Source organism: Lonchura striata, chromosome 2 (genome assembly GCF_046129695.1).
Source record: "Lonchura striata isolate bLonStr1 chromosome 2, bLonStr1.mat, whole genome shotgun sequence".
NCBI lineage: Eukaryota > Metazoa > Chordata > Aves > Passeriformes > Estrildidae > Lonchura > Lonchura striata.
Genome location: NC_134604.1, coordinates 28,141,679 through 28,159,611, shown reverse-complemented (window position 1 = coordinate 28,159,611; position 17,933 = coordinate 28,141,679). Strand labels below are relative to the sequence as shown.

The window sequence follows — 17,933 nt, the reverse complement described above, 5'->3', positions numbered from 1 at the left end:
GCCATTGGGCATCAGAGTGGCATTAACATCTGTTACAGAGGAAATACTTGTGTTATATGTAGATATTAAGTATTTATCTACTGCTCTGCAAATGGACTCTCTAAAAAACCAAAAACCTGACTGGAGATCTTCCTAGTTGTTGATTTTTGACTTAGGGAACTGAAACTGCAGAAGTCTCAAATGCTCTTCACATTATATTGTATTCAAAGCAGCTAGCAGGATGGGACAGGTAAGATACTGAAAGATACTGTAGGTTACTGGGCAAACTAATGGAGAGGCTGGTAAAAAGTTCAGTTATTAAAGGCTGAATGTGGTACTCTAGAGGACACTTTATGGAAAGGAGCTTTTTCAAACCAAGGAAAATTTATTTCAGTCTTCAGAGCTTACACGTCAGACTGATAGCGACAACCATGTAAATGCCATCTAAGTCCAAGGGGCATCATGCAGGGCTTCACTGACGTTGAGCTTTCCAAGCCTTCTTTTCGCAGTATTCCTAATTCCCAGGTGCAGTGAATGCAGACGGCCACCAGCCCGTCCCGGTGGGCAGTCGCAGGGAAGCCCGGCCGCCTGGCACCGTCTCAGTTTAAGTTTCACCGCTCTCGCTCAGCTGTGCGGGAGTTCTCCGGTGATCCGATGGAAAAGCTAGCAAGGCCTGAAGGCATCTAGCAGACCGACAAAGAGGCTGCAGAGGCCAGTCAGGCGGTAAACCTGAAGGTTTGGAACTAGAAGTGGAAACATGATCTGCCAGCGGTGGGGGGGGAAGGGGCCGTTTTCCACACAGCCGGCGGAGATAACCCCACGGGGCCCGGAGGAGGGAGAGCGGAGCCGTCCCTCCGCGCCTCGGTGAGGGGGACGAGGACAAAGGGGACTGCCAGATCCCCTCCGGCCGCCTTCGCCGGCGGAGGCGCGGCGGGGCAGGCGACAGCAGGGTCCCCCCGCGGCCCCCGCCCCTCACAGCGCCGCTCCCGGGGCGGGGACCGACCCCGCGGTGCGGGGCGGCGCGAGGCGCTGCCGCGGGAACGCGCGGAGCGCCCGTGAGGGGCCGCCGGCATGTCGGCGCCGCGCTGCCCGCGGTGCGCCCAGCCCTGCGCGTCGCCGCGGCTGCTGCCCTGCCTGCACTCGCTGTGCGAGCCCTGCCTGCGTCGGCTCGGGCCGCCGGGCGCCGCCCGCCCGGTCCTGTGCCCGCTGTGCGACGCCGAGCTGTCGCTGCCGGCCGGCGGCGTGGGGCAGCTGCCCCCCGACTGCCTGGCTGGGAGCCGCGGCCGGGCCGCGGCCGGGTGCGACCTCTGCGCCGACGGGGCGGCGGCCGGGCGGTGCCTGACCTGCGGCCTCCGCCTCTGCCAATTCTGCTGCAGGGCGCACAGGTGAGCGGCGGCCCGCGGGGACACCGGGCACCGCGGCTGGGGCGGCGGGAGGGCGCAGCGGCAGGGACCGCTCAGGAGCCACAGCGAGAACCGGCGCGGCTCCTGGTTTTCACCCACCGCTCACCTCCCCTGCGCAGAGCATGCCCGCAGGGATGCTCTGTACTCGGGTGGGGGCAAGCAAGCTGCTAGCATAGAATCATGGAATATCTGGAGTTGGAAGGGACCCGCGAGGATCACGGAGTCCAAGTCCTGGCCCAAGACAGCCCCAGGAATCCCATGTGCCTGTGAGTGTTGTCCAAACACTACTTGGAACTTCCTGGGAATAGGTCCATCAGCCGTGTTGCTGGCCACTGAGTCCAAAGTCAAGCCACTCTTTGCCTGTAGTGGTGTCCACATGCTGGTTATCATCTCGGTTTAGTGTCACTGGGCAACAGACATGGGTATGGCTAGATACTAGCATGACAAGAGCCTCTTGTACCACCCCACTTTGGGAAAGACACATCTCCCACAGGAAAAAGGGAACATTGAGTCTGCCTCTCTCCACCTCCAGGACCATTTACTGTGTGCATGTGTCGAGGCACCCTTAGGCAAACTGAAAGTCCTGTGGAAGTGCTGCTACTGTGGTTGCTACCTGCTGATGATCAGCCCCTGTGCTTGCCTGACACATGTTGTAGAATTACTGCAGAAACAAAAGGTGACTGCAGCAGAGTTAGGAGTTAAAGAGGAGAGAAGCGCAGTGCCTCTAAGCCAGGTAGAGGACAGCACTACAGAAGAAAAGTGATGTAAAGCTTGAATGGCCTTCTGAAGCAAGGAGCTGACAGGCAGGGTCAGAAAAAACAACCAACAGCACAAGCCAGGGAAGCCTCAGCCTGGGTTAAGCAATTCAGCCTATTCCCTCCACATTTGGTGCTCCTTTCTGCTTGATTAGCAAATTCTTTCCTCAGAAGGAACTGAGACATATTCCTCCCTACCCTGCCCCCCTGCACATACTGGTGCCTGTGGGAAAATGGTTGAGGCTCTTAGTTACCTTTCCACCCCGGGTGTAATTTTCAGCATACCATTCCGATTAGCTAATGCCTCATACCCCATGGAGCTGCTGAAGAGTGATAAGATACCTTGAATAGCAGCCTGCTGCTCTGCCAGGGATAATAGCAGAAGGGAGAATGTAACAGAAAATTTGTCCCTGTGACCCACTTCCTATAGTATTTACTGCTATCATTTTTTCACCTCACTGGCATCTACAGTTATATTTTAAGTTGATGTCAGAGCAGAACAAGGGCTAAGAAAAACCATTTTGAAAGGATTTCCTGGTATTGCAGGGAGAGTTTCTATGGTTCTGAGTGTCATGGTTGTGCTCCTTGGAACAAGTGAGAGAGATGTTAGGCTGAAGTCACAGGAAGGCAATACTGAAAGGCTTTGAAAATGTGGTGGGTCTAAGGGAGATAAGTGGGAAGCAAAAGGAGAAGCATAAAAGCCTGTGGTGAGGTTGCCTTGTGTTACCAGTGCAACTCTGCAGAGCTTGGTCCTTGGTCCTGTGTCTTTGGTTATGGCTTGGAGCTTGCATTACAACTGCCACCAGTCATTAGTGCAGGAGACAAGTAAGGAGAGGGGGGTTTTACATCCTTCTCAATAACTAACTCCCAGTGTTCAAAATAGCAGAGAGTGGAAATATTCTAGTGCTGCCCAGTGACATGGTAGATACCTGGGTTGTAACAGGTTATTCATGTCCCATCCATGGTCTCTTCTGAGCAGGACCTAACCTGGCAAGCAGAAGGAAGCTGAGTTTGACTTTTGGAATATCAAATGTTTTACTGTTTGACTGTCTTCTGGCAGTGGCCTGAACTAGATTTTCCCCTAAGGGATATTAGAGCTCACTTGCCTTGTGTCTGAAATCCGTGCTGACCATGCAGTCAGGGAGGCTCTGGGAGCCAGGGAGCAGCCCCTAATGAGCTCTTCCTTTGTGTGGAGCCTAGTTCTCAGGAGAGCTTAAATCCTTTTGGGGAATTCAATGGAGACAGGAAGGAGCAGTGCACACTGTGGCTTGCAGCCCATTGCAAATAGGCGTTTGCAAAGGATCTCAGTTTTTGTATTTCGTAGCCAACATGCATAAAGTGATTGGTGTTTGCTCCTGCCTAGGAGACAGAAGAAAACAGCCTCCCATGCTGTGACAGAGCTGGAGAACACCAAGGATTGCAGCCAGGCCGGGAAGCCTCTCCTGTGCCCCTCCCATCCCACAGAGGAGCTGCAGCTGTTCTGCGAGCAGTGTGACCAGCCCGTGTGCCGGGACTGCGTTCTGGGCAGACACCGGCAGCACCCCTGTGACTTCACTGGCAATGTCATCCACAGGCACGGGGATGCCCTGCGGGAGCTGCTGAAGAGCAGCCAGCAGCACATGGACGCCCTGGAGGATGTGCTGAGCCAGGTTGATGAGATGGGCAGTGCTGTCCGCAGTCGTGCAGAGGGTGTGGCCACGGAGATCTGCCTGTTTGCCAGGGGCTACATGAAAGCGATTGAAGAGCACCGGGACCGGCTGCTGAAGCAGCTGGAGGACTTGAAGGTGCAGAAGGAAAACCTGCTGCACTTGCAGAAGGCCCAGCTGCAGCAGCTGCTGCTGGACATGAGGACAGGCGTGGAGTTCACGGAGCACTTGCTGATGAGCGGCTCAGATGTGGAGATCCTCATCACCAAAGGGGTGGTGTCCAGCCGTCTGACAAAGCTCAACAGCGTTGCTTACAGCACCCACCCCAGTGTGGATGACAGGATCCAGTTCTCCCCCCACGAGAGGGCAGGGCAGTGTTGTGGCTATGAAGTTTTTGGGGCCATTCTCAATAAAGTGGTCGATCCAGCCAGATGTACTCTGCATGGGGAAGGTAATGGGGTGCTGTACAGCAGCTGAATGGGAGTGCACCACTCCCTGAAGTCACCCCTCTGCTCTCTGTACCTACATGATGTGCAGCTTCTGGCACTGTTGGCTCCCTGCTGTCCAGGTGTTGACCAGGGGCAGAGGCAGAGCCCCAGCAGAAGTTGCATTGCCTGCCTATGGGAGCTGTGCTGGGCAGGGAGTCAGGCAGCTTTTCTCATCCAGGTGTGCAGAGCATATGGCACTGCCCTCCACAGCATCACCAGCCTCAGCATGGGGCTAAGGTGCAAGGAGGGCTCACTCAGGGGGTGGGAATGGCACCTCACCTGCAATAGCAGGATGTGATGATTAGCTGGTGGTCTAAGCTGTTCTGCAGCATGAGCCCAGGCAGATCCCCTTTGTGGCTGATTAAGTTTTTCCCATTACAGCTTTTGCTGAGATTGGTATAGGAATACCTGGCAATACCTTGATGGTTTTTGGATATTTGCTCACTAAGGTCTTGGAGTTGGGCCAGCAAATAGATAATGTTCAGACCATCCCACAGAGCACAGCTCTGGTCAGTAATGGTCTGTACAGGGCAAATGAGATAGACCCAGAGCTTGTTCAATGCCTTCCATGCCAAACTGTAGGTGTTGAGTTCTCTGGGGCACAGTGGGTGCTGTTCCTTCTTCCTCTGGATTGCATGGTGCATCTTGAGGCCTTCTGGGAATATGTGCAGCTGGGCTTAGAGTAACAGGCAGAAAGATCCCTGTGGTCTGTACAGATCTCTGGGCTGAACCTGCCAGACATCTCTCAGAACCTATGGCTACCCCTCTCTCCTGATACCCAGTGAAATGTTGACTTTTCCCTGTGAGTGAAAGAAGCTGTGCACCCCAGAAGCAAAGTCCTGGCTGTGCTCTGATGGGGCTGCAGTTCAGCAAAATAGATGGGAGCTGGAGTTATGGCTTGACTTGAATTCTTTGTAGTTCTGTTTCTTTCTGGTTTGGTGTTTGTTTTTCTTCCCAGATCTCCACAGTGCCCGTCAGAACCAGCTGAGTGGCTTTACCCTGCTGTGCAAGGACACTACAGGGGAGCGCATGGGGCGGGGAGGAGAGGCTGTGAGGGTCACCATCACCCACAAGGACAAGAGGGACTGGTGGGTATTTCACCCAAGAAATCCCTGGCTTAGCCTTTCTGCCTCCCTTATCCTGGCTCCCTGCTTGCTTAGGTGGGTGGGAGAATGTGCTTCTGCATGTGGGTCAGAATCTGTAGAGGAAAAGGCACTACTCTTTTTCCCACAGTGCTTCCTAGAGGTTGTGTTTGGCTGGACAGTGATTGCTGAGATTTGTATTAAGTCTTTGAGTGATTTGGGCTTCTTAAGGGATTCAATTCCTGTGTGTGCTTCTAGGCACAGTCAGAGGAAGGTGTTGTTCCTTGTCACTCCTCCCAGCAGACACCTGGGGCTCCTGCTTTTGTTAATGCCTATCAGCGTAAGTCATTGCGACCCATGTATGACAGTCACAAGTGAGACAGAGAGTTCACCAACCCTACGAGCCTCTGACAGCTGATGGAAGTGCCTTCTTCATGTTCTGGAGAAAGAATCTGCGTTGTGCTTTCGTCCTTTTTCCTGTAGTTGCAAGCACTGAGTACTTTAAAATGTTTGAAGGTTTTCTAGCAAAACCAGAAAAAGCTGCACTTGAGCTCCTCAGTGTTTCCACAAGGAAAATAGTCAACCAGAAAAAAATTATAAACAAAACCACACTTGTCATTAAAGAATAGCCAGGCACAAAAGCAGACCCAGTTGGGGGTTAGTTCTTAAGAAAAATATCTGTTGTTTTGTAGTAGCTGGAACCAGATGCCAGCATTAATTTGTTCCAGGAACACTCATGATGGGATGACTTGATGAAAAAAAGGGACAGGATGCTAAAACCCTTTGCTGTGTTGGCAAAGCACACAGAAGCAGTGCTGGCTGCGCAGATGCTTGTCAATAGAGCATCATTGTCCAAGAATATTGTTCCAATTTACTTTCCTCCCATAAGTGCACGTATAATGTAGGAAGGTGTATGCCTGAGGGGTTTCTGAATTTCTCTTGGTGGGGTAGAGGTCGCTGTGGCCATGCTAACTCAGTTTCTTGCTCTTGCCTGTATGCAGTTGCTACATGGATTGCTGAAGCTGTCTGGCTTTGCTTTGAGGCACAACAGCTGCAGAAGAGCATGAAGTATCACCACACAGTTCGTGGCAGGAAATTATGTAGGCAGCTGTATTGATGTGAAGTGTTGGGGGTGGGGAATACAGATTATAAAATGTCATGTTTATAGGAGACTAATTAGTGGGGATTAGCAAGAACACCTTCTTCTATGCAGAGCTGCCTGATAATTGTCTGTGAAAAGCTTTCCATTTTCCTGTGGAGCAGGCAATTTATCCTAGACTAACCAGCTGAGGCTTTCTCTCTAGCACTCTGTTCACCAGAATTCCCTGTGAAACACAAAGATCTTTACTATGAAAAGGGAGAGTTTACCACCAGGGACCTAGAACTCCTCAGCACTGAAGGAAAAAGTTGGGGTCCGTGCAGTTGGGACAGTGGTTAAAGTGATTCAAGCCTACCCTATTATATCTTGTCTTCTTAATGGGTTTTTCTGGAGGTAACTGCTTGCTGAAGCTGTGAATTTACTCCCTTTCTGTGGGCTCTTATCTGATGGGATAATCTGACTTGTGTGCTGTGTGTCATCTGCCTTTTCTGTGTGCAGGTTGCTACAAATCCTTGCAGTGCAACTGGCTTTGTGTGACTTCCTTTGTATGGTAATAGCAGCTTCCAGTAGCAGGGGTGTGTGAAAACCACTTCAAGCCAATCTAGGCCAAACTCTGGTTTACATTTAAAGCAATTTTTTGCCAGTTACTGACCTCTTGGGTTTTTCTCCACTGTTCACAGTGCAGTCAAGCCAACAGTGTGTGATAATGGTGATGGGACCTACTGTATTTCCTACAACCCTGAAGAGCCAGGCTTGTATGCTGTCTGCGTCTGTGTGAAAGGGCAACATGTGCAGGTAGCATTTCTTGTTTCTCTTGCACTGCTTCTTCTTTACCTACTTTTCTTTTCTTAGGTATTTGTTTCAAATCTGTCAAGGATTACTTCTACCATAGCAGTTTAAGGCTGTGTTTAGTGATCTGTGACTGACAGGGTCACCCAGATGGTGTCTGAGAATGCAGACAGGTCTGACAGCATCCACTGCAGCAGCCTCTCTATTTGCTTGTCCTCTGCAGGGCTCTCCCTTCACTCTGATGGTGAAGCACAAGTTCCGGGAGCACCAGGGGGTGTTTCACTGCTGCACGTTCTGCTCCAGTGGAGGCCAGAAAGCCGCTCGCTGTGCCTGTGGTGGGACCATGCCAGGTGGGTGCTCAGCTCTCCCCACACTGCTGGAATCAGGAGCATTTGTTGCACTAGGTCCTCCCTAGTGGATAGATGTGAGGAGATACTCTCACCCAACTTACCTTGGACATGCACCAGGAATGTGGTGAACTGTGCATACACATGTTCTGATGGGGTGACTGCAGCAGGGAGAAATGCAGCAGGACACACAAAGGGGCTGTATGGCACATCCCATAGACAGAGACCTGAGCCAGGTGTGCAGGAAGTGGAGCAGGGCACCTCAGCCTTTCAGCCCTTCTGAGTGAGGCTGAGCAGCAATGCACCTACAGTGTTCCTGTTCCAGTGCTGGCATGTTGGGAGCTTGTGGGTTGTGTCACACAGTGACCAACTCTAGAGAAGTCTCGCTCCATGTTTAGGACAAGAGATCAACTCTCTTACTTGTTTCATTGCAACATCTTCCTGTCCTTCACCTGCATGTGTCATCATGTGTTTTGTGTGTTTTTATAATAGAACTGACCTCTTCCTTTTTCTGTTCTTGATCTATATCTTTGGCCATAGACACAAGCAGTTGGCATGGGGTTCTGGATGCCCATGTATTGATTTATTCAACAGTGGGGACAGAAATCATCAGCTTTCACTAGCTATTGAGATGAGTTGTTCTTTATGGAGCCCTAGCCATTTTGGCTTTGAATATGCTGTTCTCATCAACACACTTTAGAGAAGTCCTGGGGCCAAAGCCTGTAGCACACTGGGATTTTCTGGCCCTCTTTGGGTTGACCTGCTAGTGCCTCTTCTCTTGCAGGTGGGTACCAAGGCTGTGGCCATGGACACAAAGGTCACCCTGGCTGCCACCACTGGTCATGCTGTGGACAAGTGAAGGAGAGCTCAGAATGTTTGTGTGGGCCACCCAGTGACACCTCACAGAGGAGTTTGCTCAGGACAGTGGCACTCTGAGCAACCAGGTGAGCTCCTGGGAGTCCAGGGCACTGCTGCTGGCTGCTCCAGGAGCACAAATGATCCATGAGGATCCATATGATCAATCCCTGCTCAGCCTTGGTGCCAGCAAACAGCGTATTGGTTGTGAGCTGGGAGAGAGGGGGTGAGGGAAAATAAAAACCATGCCTTATGTTCCACCCCGGGGTGTGTATGCAGAGTTATTTTGTGCTCAAACAGAAGCAAATTCTGGGAATTGTACTGCTGCCTACACTTCTGAGCACTTGGGGCCTGTGGGGACATGCTCTAAGGGGAAACTCAATCTGAGCAGTTACCTCATGGGAGGGTCAAGAGATGTCCTATTCTGCAGGGTCAACAGCTTCTGCTGTCCTTCTTGATGAGGTTAAAACTACTCATTGGGGCCCATTCCAACGGGGTTGTGATCATGCCTAGGAAAGGCTTGGCAACCTGAATATGGCTTCTGCCTCCCTGTTGGATATGCATCTGGGTTCCAGGCTCAGATGTGTGGATATGGCAGAGTCATGCTTCTGGGAGCTGCAGTTTGTGACTCCTACACTTCCTCAAGGTAAACTGTAGTCTCATTATACCCTGCTTGCAAAGAAGGGGCAAGGAGAGTTAGTAATGTATCTGCAGGAGGGCCCAGAAAACCTCCTGGCACTGATAGGAACAGGAATTGGAGTATCATTCACCTGGTCTTTTTGTCCTTCATGGAGATCATGTGGGACACAGTGCTGCTGGGGGTGATGGGGGAACCAGGGCAGTGCCCAGCTCACCAAAGGAAGATCTGGAGGCAGATTGAGCATTAGTAGGAGTCCCAGACACAGGTTTGCAATTGTCTGTCCAGAACTGGAGCACAGGAGATGGAGCACAGCAAAACTCCTGGATTTGGCTTGTGCAACTTTGGAAAGGCATTTACCAGCCCATAGCTGGGGAAATGGCATCTGGGATGAGGAAGAAGAGGCACTCCCTGGAAGGGCAGTTGTCACCCTGCTGCCTTCTGCTTGCCTGGATGAAGCAGACACCCACATTTCTGTCATTGAGGCTGGGAGTACCACTGGCTTGAGGGTAACCTTGCCAGTGGGTGTGTGTGGCTAGGGGCTCCTAATTCTGCCTGAGGAGCTGGGCACAAAGGTCCCACTGTTGGTCACACAGGGAGAGGAATGCTGTTCCACTGTCAACAGCAAGGACATCAGGAACCTGGACTGGCGAGTTTTCTTTCCCAGCGAAAAGGGCCAGAGTTTGTGCCCAGGGCTCTGTGGCCCTGAGCAGGTAACTGACTGCAAAAAATCCAAACATCGAAGGATATGTCCCAGACCCCAGCTGCCCCCACCTCAAACTTGTGCTTCCCTGATAGTCCCAAGGGAGTTCTACAAACTGACATCAGGAACCTGGACTGGCAAGTTTTATTTCACAAGCTTAATATCTGCCATTCATGACCAGGACCCTGAACTCACCCTGGGTTGTCAGGTCCCAGGTTTCCTTTTGCCTCCTCAATGTCAAAATGGCACAGGATTTCTCCAAGTCCAAATCTCCCATCCCCAAGTACTCTGGGGTTTTTTTTCATGCTGAATACCTGTTGCAAACTGACAGTACAGAGCTTGGGGCTTGATTTTTTCTGTCTGGATTTGTCCTCGAGAAAGCTGCCACCATATAACCCTAACCATAAACACTTTGCTTTGCTCAGAAATCACAACCTTCAGACCAGCAGCATGGGATCTGTCCCACTGGCCTTCCACTGACACTTTCCCAAAGCATTCCACTGCATTCCTGTAATACTCCGCATTTTCAGTGGGCATCCTGTCTGACCCTCATCCTGACCCTAAAAATGCACCAAGGAATTCTAAAATAGACATTAGGAAGATGTAACAATACTCTAAAGGACACCAGAAGAATCCTAAAAATCCTTCAAAAATCCCCTAAATATTCCTAATGGTCCTGCAAAGAAAAAAATCTCAAGGAAGCCTGCTCAGCCTTCAAACCCTTCCTGTTGCTCTCTAGCCCACAGATGTCATCCCTACCTTTTTGCAGCGGGTCCTGTTGTCTTCTGAAGGTTTTGGCATTGTCCTGGTGCGAGGGTTGCTGCCCTGTCCCAGGGGAGGGTTCTGGTGTGGTCTCGCTGTCAGGCTTGCTGTGCTAATGTTGTTAGGAGTGAAAAGGGAAAAGGCTGCTTAGGGTGAGGTAAGGGTTGGGGTGAGGGGTGCTGCACCTGTACCCTAACTTGCCACCTAAGCTGTACCCTGTAGCCCTGATCCCCACTGGACTGTCCAGCCCTCAGTCCCTCTCCCTTCACCCCTCAACCCCTCCCACTCTCCCCCAGCCCTCAGGCTCTGGCTGTCACCCTCGAGCCCCCCCTTGCCCCTCAAGCCCCCTCTCAGCTGCCCCTCAGCTCCTGTGTGCCACCCTTAATCCCTCTCCTCTGCCCCTCAGCCCCCAGCTTCTCTGTGTCACCCTCCAGCTGCCCCTGCCCCCCTCAGCATCTCTCTGTGTCACCCACTGTCCCCTCCCCCTGTTCCTCCCTCAGCTCCCAGCCTCTGTCACCTTCAAGCCCCCACAGTGCTCCTCAAGCTGCCCCTCAGCCTCTATGCCATGAAAAGACCCTAAAAAAACATAAAAATGCCCTAAAAAATCCTCATCTTCAAAATGTCTTAAAACGCCCACAAAAACATAAAAAATAGCCTCAGAATACCCTTAAAATACAATAAAAATACCCTACTTTAAAAAAACCCTAAAACACCCCTAAAAATCCCCAAAGAACCTTTAAAAAAATCCCAAAATATTCCTAGAAGAGCTCTAAAAATAGCCCCCAAATCCTTTCATCCCTTTCAGCTTACTGGCTGCCTACACCTCTGTGGAATGCTCTGTCAAACTTGGCTGCTGGTCAACTTGCCACAACTCCATCTTCTCCTTCACTGGGAACTCCTGCAGCATTCCAGTGACACTGAAATAAGGTGTGAGCTTCCCATAAGCAGGGGAACTTTTCTGTAGGGTACCACCAGCTGCTGGGCCCAGAAAAGTTGGTAGCACTTTTTGTCTGCTGTTGCCTTCTCCTCAGTGAAGGCAACTGATGCATCCCAGGTGTTCATCAGCTCTCACAGACCATATGGGACCAGATTCTGCTGTCACATTGGGTTGGATTTGTAATAAATTCAAGATTGGTAAGAGCTGGGCAGATCATGTAGTCACAGACCCTTGGTTTCTTTGGGAAGTATCCCAAACACCTCTTTGGGTTTTTTTGCAGTATGAGGATAGAGACAGGAGTAGGCTCCAGCACGAGCTGCTCAGAAATGAATGTGGTTTTGCCCTGGGGAATAGGATTTGCTCTGGTCCTGCTGGGGCTGCCTGTGCTGGAGAAGCAGAAGTGTTTTTCCCACGTGGAAATAACCTGACTATTGACTGTGCAATGGGTTGTGCTGTGGCTGACCTGGAGTTAACTGGAGCGGAAAGGGGACACCTTGTCTGCCCACTGCCCATGCAAGCTGTAAATCAGGTGTCACCACAGCCATTAATCAAGTGTCACCGAGGGCAATAGGATATTTCTTAATGTGCATTTCCCACCTGGCCACTGTGGCCTAGAGCTATTCTTAGCTTCTTGTACTGTACTGCTAAATTATGAGAGGCAGAATGCTGACAAATAATGATGTTTTTTTTTCTGATTATCACCACTGACCAGTATTAATTGGTCTTGATTTTAACCTCTGGTTATTGCAGAGAAAGTACTTTGGGTTTTTGAGGTGCTGGACTGTTCCCAGTTCCTCTGGGCATCCTCAGCTCTGCATGGGAAAGTTGTTCACTCCCACTAACCATCCCAACTTGCTGGAGATAGTTACAGACTGTCAAAAATCCCCTTTTTCCCGTCCTCCCCGGAACATAGTCCAGATGTAGATGTCAGGATACGTAGGTTCCCTTTTGGGAAACTGAACATGGTGGTGCAAGCTGCCTTCCCTTTTCTACTCTTTCACAACGTCTCTGCCCTTCTCAACCTGTTATGCCCAAGAGCTGCTCATCCTGCCCCCAGCCTCATCTGAGACCAAGCCCAGAGGGAAAGACCTGCAAGGCCATGCAGGTACCAGTTTCTTTCCTTTGCATGCTCCAAAGTGCACCACCCTGGCAGACCTAAGAGCAGCAGGAGCTTGCCTCAGGGGAAGGTTACAGGTGGTTTGGCCTGAAGGAGTTAAGTGGGATAAAACAGCAGTGAGAAAAGGGGCTGCTGCCAAACCTGTGTAGCTCTGAGAGCACTGCTGAGCTCATAGGAGCCTCTTAGCACAGCACAGAGAGGCAGGGAAGACTCACAGTGCAAATGGGGCCAGGAGGAGGACCCAGAGGTGGGACCTCTCTGCCCAGTGCCAAGAAAGTGGTTGGAGATTTTTGCAGGGAGACCTGAGCTAGTCCTGGTTTTGACACAGCCCCTCAGTGATGGGTAAGCTGCTGATCTCCTGGGACACTTGTGCACTCTAACTCCAGGATTAGCTGGCTACCAACCACAATATTTTGTAATACTTTGTAAAATGTAATATTTTTCGTCTTAAATGAGACATATTTCTTAAATGGATGTGTAGGAGGTCTCTCCTGTTGCCCCAGTGTCTAACCAGGTCTCCCTGCTTATGACTACCCCGGGGGAAGGGAGGTGGGGGGAGTTGAGATGCTCAGAGTTTCCTCATTCCTGAGAGTTTGTGCTTGGGCTCACCACTCCTTAGCTGCATTCAGTTATTTAAGCAGAACAGCTTGGGAGGATATATAATCCAACAGACAGAGGCTGTGCTGAACAGTGTGGGACCTTCAGGCACCTGGTGTTTGACTTGTCTCCACAGATGCTGTGACCATGGCATCCCAAGGCCAGGTCATTTTCTGGAGGTATGGTACTATCTGCACTTGCCTTGGCAGAGGGGAGGGAGGGAATTGCATTTTTCAGACTCTTAGGATATGTCACCCTGCTTCCAGGAGCTCTCAAGAGAACAGTTCTTTGCAGCTTGACTGTACTGCACTCACTCAAGCTACTTAAATACCAGTACAGCTTGTTTTATACAACTTGTAAGGCCGTGTATGTATCAGACACCCATGTGCAGTCATCAGCTGTAGTCAAGATGGAGATGCATGTCCTACAACTCTGCATTTGCTAAAAGTTGCTATCCCAGGCTTGAATGCTGTGGTAGATTGGGGTAGCAATGCTTGAGGAAGAGTGTATTCCTGCTGTTGTATTTTGGGGGTTCAATGGCTTGAGGAAGGCACCCCTCTTCCCTTGGTGCTCAGACAGTTGCCTGTGTTTCCATCACATCAGCTTGCTGTGGGGAGAAAGAAACTGTCCTCAAGAAGTTTGTGTGCAGGAGTAACAGCTGGGAGGACATTCTCCAAGTGTTTTTTGCCTCTCATTTCAATTACCCCATTTCCTTTGGTGCTATTGACTGAGTGCTGGTGAACTACAGTTGGAAAAAGAAGTCATGAAAATATCTACCTCGTATCCTTATCTCCTGATTAGTTGAAAATTAACCCCACCAGATGGATAAAAGGGCAATTTTTTTGTCCTTTAGTGAATGTGGACTGAGCTTTCATCTAAACCTTACTGCTTGAACAGACAGCAACAAGCTTGTCTTTCCATCCCAGGTGTGGACTTTCCAGACTGAATGGTGACAAAGGTTCCAGTGGTGTGTAAGACAGTCCTGCTGACATTTATTCTGTGAAAAAGATTTCAGCTGTTACCAGTATCTATCCCACTGGAGTGGAAGAGCAGTGGGGAGAAGGACGGGCCACCTATGAACAGAAGAGACCTCACACATGAGCCCTGCCACATGGAGCTTCAAGGAAGAGCTAAACAGCAATATTATTTGCACCTTTTCACTGACAGAAGTGAGGTTGCCTGTAGACACAATGTCAGAGTGTAAATATTCCCTGGACACTGTATTCCTCATGTGTCTGGAATGCACACAGTAATCAGCTCTGTTTTTCTCAAGAGGCAGCCCAGCCAGCCTTTGTCAAGGAAATGAAATAATTGATGAGTGTGAAAAAATGCTCTGAAAACCTTCCTCTTGCTCTGCCAGTGCCTCTGCCAGGCAGCAGCAGTTTACTGGGAGAAGCAGGCTTCCATCAGGGGTGTTTGCTCTTCAGGCTAATCCTGAAATGCAGGAACAGACCAGAGAGAGGTGAATTTTCCAGGAAGTTTCAGAGAAGCAGTGGGAGATTTCTGCTGATTTCAGGAAAAAAACAAAATCAACCAAGGAAACAAACTAAAACAAAAAACCCCCAACAAAATCAACAACAACAAAACCCCCTGAAGTGCTGAAGAAAGTTGGCTTCTGCAATCATCAGCTGCATATTGGAATAGAAACCCTTTTGTTTTGGGTTACCACTGCCATTTCTTTCCCACAATAAACTTTGCTATTAAAAGTAAGGCAAGGGACCCTCAATATCCTAATCTCCCAGTTCGTTTGACCCTCTAAGCCCATTTCTGAGGGAAAGCTTAGTCCAAGTGGAGCTAGAGATCTGGAGAATTAGGACTGTTTCCTATCACAGCCAGGCTGTGAGCTTCTCCCTGTGCCTGGGCTGTGATCAGCAGCATTCAGGCAGGGAATGAATGGATTCATTTAACGCCAGATTTGATTCCAGTCTGATTCTAAGTTTGGCTGATGAGGAACAAGACTATGGAAAATAGGGTAGGAGGCACAGAGCAGCATCCCACAGGCTGCCAAATAGGCACTGGGAACTGAGGGTGGTGTCAGGGCTCCAACTGGTGCAGCCTCAGCCACCCATATAAGCCTGTTTCTATTCCTTTTAAACACTGGAGGTACCAGGGGTGCTGATGCACAGAAAATTGCTTTTTCCTTGAAGTGCTTGAACTGGACTGCTGCAAGACACAGCTACCAGCAGCACGTGGCTAGGATGCCAGGTTCCTCTTGTTCACTCTGCACACCAGATCTACTCGTTACACACAGTGGGCACACAGCAAATGTTTGTAAGGATCTTGTGATTCCTGGACCTTGCAGTTTCTGCAGAGGGAACTCCAAAGGGACTGATTTCTCCTTGTGCCTCACAAGGGATGTTGAAGTGGGCAGTGGCATCTGTATAGCCAAAATTGCCATTCCTCCTGTGACAGATGAGCAGTTTCTTCAATCAGCCCTGCTGGTACTCTGGAGCAAGGTGGGTAGCCGCTCTCTGGGTGCAAAGTGAGCAATGCTTTGCAGCCATGGGGGCTGGTGGCACCTGCACAGAACAAAAGCATTGCTGTGGCCTGTTTGTGCTTATTTGTGTTTGTCTGTGAGCAAGATGAGGATGGTTTTGGACAGATGAGTCCTTTCAAGGAGGGTCCTTTGCCAGAGGGTCCTTTCAAGGACCAGAGGCAAGTGTGGTGGTACTTGAAGCATTCAGGGACTGCACAGGAGGACATCCTGACTGCTTGTCCCACTGCCATATCTCCTAGCATTTACTTTAACTCTCTGGCAGCATTCCTTGAATCTGAGCAATTTCTTCCCTGCCTGTCCTTGGGAAGAGGGATTGTAAGATATAGGGATAAAGATGAGTCACAACTGTTGTGTGTCAGCTCTGTGTGGCTGCTGCTTGCTTTGTGCTTCCCAGGTGTGAGAGCTGAGGCTTGTCATGACAACCTTGGCTGAGTTTATAGCAGCTATCTTGCTCTGGAATCAATTCCCAGAGTGAAAATTGGTAGAGCTCCTCAAGAAGATGGATGTTATTCAGCGTACATGAAAGACTTGGCATCTTCCCCAGAACAGGAAATCACAGGCTGTCCCATGGTGAGCCTGGCTGAGACCTTAAGTGACTCGGGATTGAGCCCCATGGGACCTGGCAAGGCTTTGCTGAAAGCTGTCATGATGCAGGACCACAGGAGCCATCAAAGTCCCTATCCCACAGGCCCCTGGGAGAAGCAGTGCCTGGGTTCCCAGCTGCCTGGTGCCTATGGCTGGATGATATCCATGGCTTTTCTCCTGGTAGGGTCAGCTGTGAGCCACCATGAGGAATTAGGTGGGGAACTGCTGTTCATCCCAGCCATGACTGAAAGCTTGTGACAACAGGGAAGAAGCCAAACGTGACATCTCCCATCTCTGAGGGCATCTAGATAGAGCTTGGTATGGATGTGAATGTGTAAATGGATTTATGTGTGAACCCTTATCTGAGGACACAACATATTCTGGTGAAATAGAGTTCTGATCCCTTCTGAGCATGTGCAAACAGGGCTTCCTGAGACAACTTCCCACTGGCTTTAAGGATGAGGATGCAAGAAGACAGGGATGCAGGAAGGTCAAACAAGCCTGCAACATCTCCCTTTTTCTCTACTCTCTCTTTCAACCCACCTTTGCTTTCTCTCTTCCCTGCTGTTCCCTGCAGGAGGCTTGTTCACATGGTACGATTCTCTGGAGTTCCGTATCAGCCGTGTGACCGCGGCATCTGTGGAAATTGAGCAGGTCACAGATACAGCCACACATCACTGGTGGGAGGAGTCCATGGCTGTAGGGATACTGATGGACTGTCCTGCAGGAGGCTGCCCATCAGCTTTGTGTTGGCAAAGTGTGCTGCAAACCAGTAAATGCTGCTGAAGCAGAGCAGCTGGTTTTTGTGGGCAGAAGGGCTGTGACCTCTCACAGCCTGCCCTCTCTGGACTTCTCCTCTGTGAGGAGTCTCTGTGAGACTGCTGGGCACGAGCCCTGGGATGTACCTGTGGGTTTTGTGGGGAGATGCTTCAGGGCTTGCTCTGGTTGGGAGCTGAATTTGCTGCCACAGCCCCTGAGTCCACAGGAAAATGTGCCTGTGACCACATGACAGCTCCACTGGCTGTGCTGGGAGTCCATAGCCAGCTGTGCTTCTGAGTCTGTCCAAGTTGGGCTGTGCCAGAGAGGCTGGGCTTGGCAAGGCTGGAGCTGTGCTGATCCATGGCATGCTGCCTTTCTTCTTCTCTGGCATAGCTGCTTCTCATGTGTGGCTTGGCAAATGGTCCTCTCCTCTTCAGTCTCTCATTCAACCCATCCCCACATGGAGCATCCCAAATCCAACCAGCTCAAAAAAATGGCCCTGTTTCCAGACCCCTCCTGCACATTCCCTGCCTTGTACCTGGTGTCTCCTGGGCTCAGGGGCTTTGCTCACTCCCTGGTCACTCACAAGCACCAGCAGGGACTGCCTGACATGCACCAGGGAATGCAGAGAGAAGCATCCTGCACTTGGCCCAGCTGCCTGCTCTCAAAAGCAAAGCCTGGGTCTCCTGCCACATGGTCCCCCACTGCTGATGACAAGGGCTGCTCACCTGAATGTTCATCACTACTGTGGTCATGTGCTTCATCCATGCCTCATTCTGGGTCTGTGTCTCACCTGCTTCCACTTCCTGCAGACAGCTCTGCAGGTGGAGGGTATGGGCATGGGCTGTGAAGGAGGTGGGCTCTGCACTAATGCTGTCCTTTCCTTTTTCCCCAAT

The 17,933-nt window shown here is 50.6% G+C and overlaps 1 protein-coding gene across 1 annotated transcript; it reads left to right on the top strand.

Moving 5' to 3' along the window:
• The first annotated feature begins 1,050 nt into the window (after nt 1-1,050).
• On the top strand, nt 1,051-8,703 carry TRIM45 (tripartite motif containing 45). Its single transcript, XM_021549062.2, has 6 exons — nt 1,051-1,364; nt 3,501-4,234; nt 5,230-5,359; nt 7,133-7,247; nt 7,465-7,591; nt 8,373-8,703. Exons 1-6 carry the CDS (start codon nt 1,051-1,053, stop codon nt 8,522-8,524), a joined length of 1,572 nt encoding a protein of 523 aa, XP_021404737.2. The 3' UTR covers nt 8,525-8,703.
• Nucleotides 8,704-17,933: the final 9,230 nt, after the last annotated feature.

Bases quoted from the DNA above. Each gene is read 5' to 3' on its own strand.
- TRIM45 (XM_021549062.2), top strand. From the start codon at position 1,051: ATGTCGGCGCCGCGCTGCCCGCGGTGCGCCCAGCCCTGCGCGTCGCCG. The intron at 1,365-3,500 runs GTGAGCGGCGGC...GCTCCTGCCTAG, and splicing joins TTCTGCTGCAGGGCGCACAG to GAGACAGAAGAAAACAGCCT. The intron at 7,248-7,464 runs GTAGCATTTCTT...TGTCCTCTGCAG, and splicing joins TGAAAGGGCAACATGTGCAG to GGCTCTCCCTTCACTCTGAT.